This window comes from Vespa velutina, chromosome 5 (genome assembly GCF_912470025.1).
Source record: "Vespa velutina chromosome 5, iVesVel2.1, whole genome shotgun sequence".
NCBI classification, from domain to species: domain Eukaryota; kingdom Metazoa; phylum Arthropoda; class Insecta; order Hymenoptera; family Vespidae; genus Vespa; species Vespa velutina.
The window spans coordinates 461,739-470,000 of NC_062192.1; the positions used below are offsets into that span (position 1 = coordinate 461,739).

General features: G+C 49.2%; 1 protein-coding gene across 6 annotated transcripts in view; it reads right to left on the reverse strand.

The window, feature by feature from the left end:
• Window positions 1-1,769: 1,769 nt before the first annotated feature.
• Window positions 1,770-8,262, reverse strand: part of LOC124949462 (protein Wnt-10b) — a 27,440-nt gene continuing 20,947 nt past the window's right edge. For 5 of the 6 annotated variants that reach the window (XM_047494505.1, XM_047494509.1, XM_047494508.1 and 2 more), the window contains 3 exons: window positions 6,519-6,772; window positions 3,369-3,652; window positions 1,770-2,795 (listed from right to left, as the gene is read on the reverse strand). In XM_047494505.1, coding sequence (XP_047350461.1) covers window positions 2,262-2,795; window positions 3,369-3,652; window positions 6,519-6,759 — 1,059 coding nt within the window. In that variant the 5' untranslated portion in view covers window positions 6,760-6,772 and the 3' untranslated portion in view covers window positions 1,770-2,261. Of the gene's footprint in view, window positions 2,796-3,368; window positions 3,653-6,518; window positions 6,773-6,834; window positions 6,934-8,262 lie in introns of those variants that run through there. The other variant, XM_047494507.1, reaches the window with a different exon arrangement.

Consider the following 8,262-nt stretch of genomic DNA (forward strand, 5'->3'; position numbering starts at 1 on the left):
CGGATCTCGAACGGATCGCCGAATAGTCTCTATCGCCGAAATTTCTCTCTATAATTTCCTTTCCTCTATAAATTCCTTTCGTACTTCCCTACGATTCGATGGACAATAGCCGGAATATCTGGTAAGGTTAAGATAAGTCGGCGAATTTAGGATTACGAATTTGCCTGGCTAAAGATGGCTTTAGAAACGCCAATCGAAGTAAGAAGTGAGGTACGATAGAGCTTCTCTTTCAGCAGGATCCTGCTGGTTCGAGGGAGGTAAAAATGTGCGTTCGCGACGCCGAGCATCGTGCTCGTGCTTCTAATCTCGTTGCTCGGATCGATGACTCCTTGAAAAAGATCTCTGGAGGGTCGCGATAAATTAATGCGCTTTATCGCGGCTTCTTCAGGGTCCTTGCGGTACGACGACGGTCAAAGGGAGCCGCTCGCGAGTTCGCCAGTTGAAATTAATGCGAATACGCGTCTCCGTTTCTCGGCTCTTCTTGCGACAAACTTTTTTTTACATTTTCATCGAACTATAGCAAGCGCATCAGTCCGCCTCCGCCGAGACTACTACCTTGATTACGGTCCGTTTCGGCGTAACCACCAAGTCGCACAACTTCTCGCACGTGGAGGAGCTACTTACGAGCGAGCGAGCGAGCGAGAGAGAGAAAGAGAGAAAAATCGGCGCGCTGACATTGTCATTAGATCGTTTTTCTATCTAATCGTAATTGTGCTTCGATTAGAATCGGAAACGTCTCCAAGGTAGGTACTCGTCTCCCGCGGCGAATAGAGAGAAAAAGAAGTAGGATCGTTCTCATCGCAAAGTCGGAATCTTGCTATCTCCGGGAAAGCCAAAAGGATCGTGGGAGGTTAATCATCGAGGAGCGACAAAGCTGATTCTGATTCCCGTTGATCACGTAGAGAGAGAGAGAGAGAGAGAGAGAGAGAGAGAGAGAGAGAGAGAGAGAGAGAGAGAGAGAGAAGCGGACGAAACGCGAACCTTCCTCGTTTCTCTACTCCCCCCAGCCCCCATCCGTCAGCTTTGTTCGTTTATTCTCTCATACAAAATCAATAAGCTCTTCCTCCTTTCCGTTCCTCGCTTCAGCGAGCTTCTCTCTTTCACCACCCTTTTTATCTCCCCCACTTCTTTCTCCTTCTTCTTTCTCCTTCTTCGTTGGCCGGTGAAGCGAGCGATGCGCAAGACGAATCGTCGTCGATCGGACGATAAAGCTTGTACCGGTCACACTTCGTATTATTGGCGGCTAGAATCAAAGGGCTAGATGCATCTACGCGCTCCGAGCCGCGCTTATACGCGAACGTCTCCTCCGCGAATAAACATTCTGCGGGCGTAGCTCGCGTTCTCGGCAAAAAGCGTCAGAACGGATCTCGAGTCGTCGCCGTCGTTGTTACCTCCTCCTCCTCCTCCTCCTCCTCCACCACCACCGCCACCACCACCACCATCTTTTCCTTCGCCTTTTCTTCGACGACAGGTCATTGGGAAATGAAGACGATCGACGAAGACAAAGACGCCGAGTTACGCATCTTTTTCATACCTTTTTCGTAGGGAATAAAAAGGATTGGCACAGATTTTTGTAAGGCTGACTCGCGAGTTAATCCATTGGTCGATCAATAGGAAAGAACTATGGTTGTGGCCATCAACGGAAGAAATTAGAGCATTGGAAAAAGGCTTCAATTATAGGAGAAAACAAACTGAAAGGGGTTCCATAAATGGGTTTATTATTCAGATACGTCGGTTACGAGGGATAAAGCAAATGAGCTAGATGAGAATTTACAGGAACTCTCTTTATTGTACGCGTATAATTATTAAATCGTATATAATGTATGTGGGCGTTCTTTCGCACGAACGCTTCGCGCATACGGCTTGATTCTAATAATACTGCGACGGAGGTTGTAGAGTGGGTTGGAAGTTAAAGTTAAATATTAATTAAATAGAACGTCGATATAAATAAATTAAGAGTTTTCTTATAATCTACGATAATTTTTTTCTTCTTTCTTTTTTTTTTTTGTTTTTCACTTTTTTTTCTTTTTTTTTTCTTTTCTTCCTTTTTTCTTCTTTTTCTTTTTCTTTTTCTTTCTTTTTCTTCATTTTTTTTTTTTTTTTTTTTTTTTTTTTGTTCTTCTTCATATCTAATATAATTCGCGACGAATTGTGTCGGAGTGGATCGCGGATCCGTTGTTAAATCGCATCGAACGATCTCTTTGAAAATCCGAAGGTAGTTTTGCGTGCAAAGTTCGCAACACGAGAACTCGGGTAGTGTTTCACTTGCAAACGGTGATCCACTCCTCGACGGTGCAATTCTGACACTGAACGTAGCAGCACCAATGAAACTTGCACCTGCACCTTTCGGTGCGCCTTTGCCTGACGACATTGTAACCTCTTCCGCAGCAAAGGCTGCCGCAACCGTCACCGGCCGAGCTCGTTTTGTTGCACCTACGTCCGGCCGTACCGGGTATGTCCGCGGCAGGATCCCTTTCGCAAAAGTTTGGCGACTTTTGATAATAAAAGAGCTGCTTCGCGAGATCTCGCGGTTTCCTTTTGCGTCCTGCTCCCCTCTCCCGGTGCTTCCTCTGTCTCTGACGATCCGGTCTTCTTCTCCGCGAGCCTCTTGCTCTGGCCAACGGCGTGACGCTTCCGAGATTACTTTGCGCCACCAGGACGGCATTTCTGAAACGATCTTTGAGCGTCTTGCCGACTATTCGAAAGTCCGGCACCACCTTCCAGCACGTCTTGAGCTCGCACGAACCGGACATGCCGTGACACTTGCATCTCACTTGCATGTTGCTCGCTACCGACTGAAACACAAGTCAGGAGTTTCTGTAAAATGCGAGAAAGGACCGTACGCGAGCGACGGCATGACTCGTGAAAAAACGGCGAATCTAACTTGGTTTCTTTTAGACAAAGAGGTGTCGCGTACAAAACAGTTAATGAGTCTACGGCTGGGTGGTCCCGCCCGAGGCTTCGTCTTAATAACGTCGAGGGCCGAGAGCGAGCGTGGAGAGCACCACGAACGAGGAAAAGAGGAATAAGGAGAGAAGAAGCCCACCGTCCTCTTCTCTCTTCCTCTCCCTTCCTCTCTCCTTTCTACGCTTTTTCTTCTTCTTATTCTTCTACTCCTCCTTCCTCTTTTTTCTCTCCATTCGTGCTCCCTACCCTCGCTTTGGCTTCCGTCATGGGCGGAGTTTGAACGCGGACCACTAAAAAGCTAAAAACTTTGAGGTTGGTGGAAGAGGTGGCGGCACGGCCACGTGATTTCGTTATAAGAAAAATCATTGATCGTCACAAGGACAAAGAAGAAAAGAAAAAAGAAAAAAAAAAAAAAAAAAAGAAAAAGAAAGAGAAAAAGAAAAAAAATAGTCTCGTCTTACCAAACGTCCCGCTTGGTTGTTGTGCAAGTTAACGGTAGACTGTATGTCGCCGGCCTTCTCGCGCGAGTCTAGGAACTGTCTCGAAAACTCCATGCCGTAATCGAGATTGTGAGAGCACCCGCCCCATTTCCATTGGGTGCCCCTTGCCTTGGCCGGCGGTTTTGCTTTGTAGCTGGACGGGTCGCATCCGCAGGAGAGGAGCCTTCCCATGCTGCAGGCGCGCGCCACGCTATGAGCCACTCCTGCTGCCGATATCGCGTAAGCGAAGGCCGTCTCTCTGTAACCTGCGATCGAGCTTGGTAATCATGAGTGCCTAACCTGTGTACATAAGTTGTGTGCCTTTCGGAGGATCGGAGGATTCTTGGAGGGTATCTCGTCCATGTCGCGTTAGCAAATTGCCGCTTGGAAAACAGCCAGGATAATATACGCGAAGCGTATATTCTCCTTTCTCGCGAGGGGAGTACGAGCTTCCGTAGAAGGAGTTACAAATGGCGATCGCGGACAGCCTTCCGAGACAACGGTTCGAAGCTAGATTATTCAGCCGTCCGTCAAAACGAAGCGTGCCCGTCCTACGTATGAGCGAGCTCTCGTCTCTTTTCGTTTCTCGAAACGGCACCTTTCGCTTCCCTTCATTAGCGATCCTTTCGAGGATAGATCCTGAGAAAGGGACAACGAGGGCGGGGGGGAGAGAGAGAGAGCAAGAAGCAGGGTGACGCGAGCGTGCAGCACCCTGGCTAGCCTCGGCAGCAGACGACGTTCGTTAAGCGATGCGACGTCGAGCGCAGTTTTTCTTCGGGCCCTCCCGCGTCCAAGGTCCTCCCGTCGTCGCGAGCTCTCCTCCTTGGAGTCGGATTGACGGACGGCCGACCGTCAAACCGCAGTGGTGGCTGTCAACTTACAAACGATACGACACACGAGCATTGCCTGCCTGCCCGAGCAAGATTCGAAGGGGCCTCCTCTCCTTCGACAATGCCCACATTACTCTACCCTTTCTCCTGCCTCGAGAAGTTACTCCGAAGCCCATGGATACCGGCCGGCCGACCGACCGGCATTTGCAGTATTCATGAGGACGAGATACCAAGGAGACGCGCTAAAGGCGCTCCTAAAAGGATTTGTGGCATTCGTTCTCGACACCCGATGAGGCACCACGCTGCTGCTACTCCGTCTCTACGCTCTCCTCCTCCTCCTCCTCCTCCTCCTCCTCCTCCTCCTCCTCCTTCTTCGCGAAGACGATTCTTTCCTTTCTCCCTCACGAAGGGATGCGAACGAACGAGGATGCAAAAGATTCCAGAAAAGGAAAGAGATACGCGTTGCTCTCGAGTCTCTCCTTTCGTTCCAACGCTACCAGGTATTAATAATTCCGTTTGAGTCTTTCTTGAATCGCAAAGATTTCCAAGTGGCAAGTAGCGCGTAAGCTCGGACACGCTTCCCATCGAACCTTACCTTCTCTATATACGGATATTGGTAGGAACCGTTTTATAATCGTCCGAGTTGCGCGAGATCGTGGAGGTGCGCACCACGGGGACTCGCAATAAATTCTCCTGCGAGAAGCCGTGCGTCTCTCGTCGTGGACAGCGCGGCCGGAAGGACAACGGCAGGAGAGGAAAGCGAGTGGACCGAGAGAGAGAGAGAGAGAGAGAGAGAGAGAGAGAGAGAGAGAGAGAGAGAGTCTCTTTACTCTTTGCCTTCTAGATTCTGGGACACGCTGACGAATGGCGAGCCGATCCCCTTCGGCAAAGTTCGCGTCAGTCCCGAATCGCTAGTCTTAGATAACTCAATAGATACGGAGGATAAGGGAGTATGGGGGAGTGGAGTACGGGAGGTCCGGCTCAAAGGCTCGCCACGAAGAACGTCCTCGAGTACGGATCGAACCGGTGCAACGAGTTTCTTAATTAATGGCCTTGCGATAGATCTGCCTTTTATATGACGATCGCCTTAGAAGGGAGCTTTCTCGCGCAGGTGGCGCTCGTTTCTTGCGATTGGTCGCGACCCTCGTAAATTCTCGCTTCGAAATGATTTTCTCTGAATTAATCGGATTATCCTGTCGCTTGTAGAAAAGGAGAAACTTTTCCGTTTGGAAGTTGACTCGAGATTTTCATCGACGAAATCTACTTGTGCGGGCTGTGCGTTCATTTCCGTTAAACGTTTCATCTCTTTTCTCTCTCTCTCTCTTTTTCTTTTTTTTTTTTTTTTTTTACAAGAAAGGGAGGAAGGAAGGAAGGTAGAAACGAGAAAATAAGAATGAGAAAATAGAGAGAAGCGTGTCCGAGGGATTTAACGGCACGATGACCGGCTTCGAGACGTGCTCCCGGACTCGAAATTCGACACGCTGGATTTCTTGCCGACCGTCCGTTCTTCGAGCCGAGCTACGATATAGACTTTAAGAAGCAAAGATCGTTCGCAATGGCCGCAACATGAAGTCCCGTTTACCTGGATTCGTGGAATTCGCTGCGCTTCGATTAATCGTAGGATAACCGGCACGAGCACGGGACGCGCCCTGGAAGACTCTATTCTCGAGTTCTTCCTGTTTTCCACGATCGTGGAAAGAGAGGGATCGTCGGAGAATTAGGTGAGAAATTCCACGTTACTCTTTTCAAGGATGGGTTTATGTTATTTTTACGTAAGTACGGAGGAAAAAACGAGAGAATCGACACCTCGACGTAGCCGGTCGTAAGAAATCTTAGGGTCGATGGAAGTGGCGAGATAACGACAGCGCGAGCGAGCAGACGAGGGGAAAGAAGGTTGGTCCGAGGGCCCTCCCGCTCGACGGAGCTCAAGCTTTCAGGTCAGGTGCGCCCGATGTCGCGCTCTCGCGCATTCGTCCGACACGATATATGTTTCCTCTTTCGGCGCACGTACGCGCCACGACGAATTTATATGTCACGCTGGTCCAGTGGCGAAGGCCCCCTCCAAACCTTCTTATGGAATTGGGACAGGTTTTCGACGCTGCCCTCGTTGCCTCCGTTAGCAACGAGGCAACGAGGAAGACGCGCAATCGTGATCTCATGATTTAATGAAATCTCGCGTCTCTCAATTTTTTTTTGTTTTCTTTCTTTTTTTTTTTTTTTTTTTTTTTTTTTTTTCCTCGCTCGAAAAGCGTCTAAGAAGCTAAGATCGAAGGAGCTTATTACCTCAGGACGAGGTTATTACCTCTTTGTAGGAGCACGCTACTCTGTTGCGTTCTGCTGCTTGGGGTTAGAGAGGAACAGTTCCACCTATGCCACATGAATTGATGCTGGCATTCTAATATCGCCATCTGTAGTCCCTTCAGAGCCGCTACCGTCACGTCCGGGTTTCTGTGGCAGAGTTCACGCTGCTCCTTCGTCAATCCAGGTATTCCGTTGCAAACGACGGCACTGCCGCTAACCCAATCGTCCACCGAATTGCTCATCAAACAACTGCCGCTGCAAACGAAGATGTAGATCTTTTTATTAACGGGACATTTTGAGATTTATCGCCTTCGTACTTTGCCAATTTCTTGGAATCGCGAGAAAGCCGATCTTCCCACGGACGCGTTCGATCGGTTTGAGTGATTTCGGTCGTACGGAATGTCCTGCCGCGGAGATTCCTCGTACGATCGCGGTATGCCGTGATCTCCTTCCTACCCACCCTTTCTCTCCCTCTCCCTCTCTCTCTCTCTCTCTCTCTCTCTCTCCTCTCATCAAGGCCCGTTCGACCTCTCGCTTTATCGGATTCTCGATCGCGAAGGTTGTGCTCGCTCCTGAATCTTTCGTCGATCGATGGGATTCTTGTGCGAGATAGGAAAATCTAAGAGAAAGTGCACGTATCCATGTCTTTCTCTCTCTCTCTCTCTCTCTCTCTCTCTCTCTCTCTCTCTCTTTCTCTCCCTCCCTCCCTCTCTCTCTCTCTCTTACTAGGTTGAAATTAATTAATCGACCATCAGGCAGATGCCGTCGCTTAAGATAGCGCTCTAAGAGCACTTCTTCCAAGAGGCAAAGACCGTTATCGCGACGACGACGGTATTAGTGGCGGCGGTGATCGTGCAGGAAGAAGGAGCCATGGTTTGATCTGTTCTTTGAAAGCGTTACGCACCCTCTTGACCTCGGTCTCGTAAAATCATCGAAAGGAAAACAGACGGTATATAGTAGACGGTATGGATAAAAGGGAATGATTGAAAAGTTGGAGAAACGTCCGAGAAGATGATTTCTCGCGGCAATCAGGTTGGTGGATTTGACATGGGGGATAGGAGAAGAGTTATCCTTTCGTTTGGTTCTCGGTGCTTATCCGGCCGTAGAAATTAGCCGACGAGCTACTCCTAAAGTAAAAGCTGTGTATGGCACCCGTTGCGGAACGAAGAAAAAGAGAAAAAGGAAGGATACGGGGATATGTCGAGGACGGGCACGGCACGCTAGTAGAGAGCTAAAAGAAGAAGGCGAGGAGGAAGAGAGGAGGAGAGAAGGAGCTCGAGACAACTCGGTTTCTGCGGAGTGTGGGAAAGGATGGCGAAGGAGGGTGAGGCTTTTTAGGGTCGTCGAGGTTATTGAGGGCTCCCATTACCGGTACATCCTTGCCCCTACGCTATCTTTCGCGCTATTGATGATCTACCGAAAGCAGATTAATGATCTTAACTCGCTCAACAAATTGCCGAAGACACCGTACGGACGGTCGAGCCTATCAACGGATTCCTTTTGCTACCTCTCGACTTCTTCTCTCCTTCCGTTACCTCGGTCCCTTCGTCGCATCTCACTTCTCGCACAAGAAGCGAGACGCTGCTTAAGGAACTCGTCTTTGCGTTACCGTCATTCTCATAGAAATACCGTGCGCTCGTTGGCTCGATTCGAAAAGATAAAGAGACGAATCGAATTCATAGAATCGTGCCGCGATTTCGCCGCGTCGCAACGTTGAATAGGATAGGAGAAAAGGGATTCTTAAC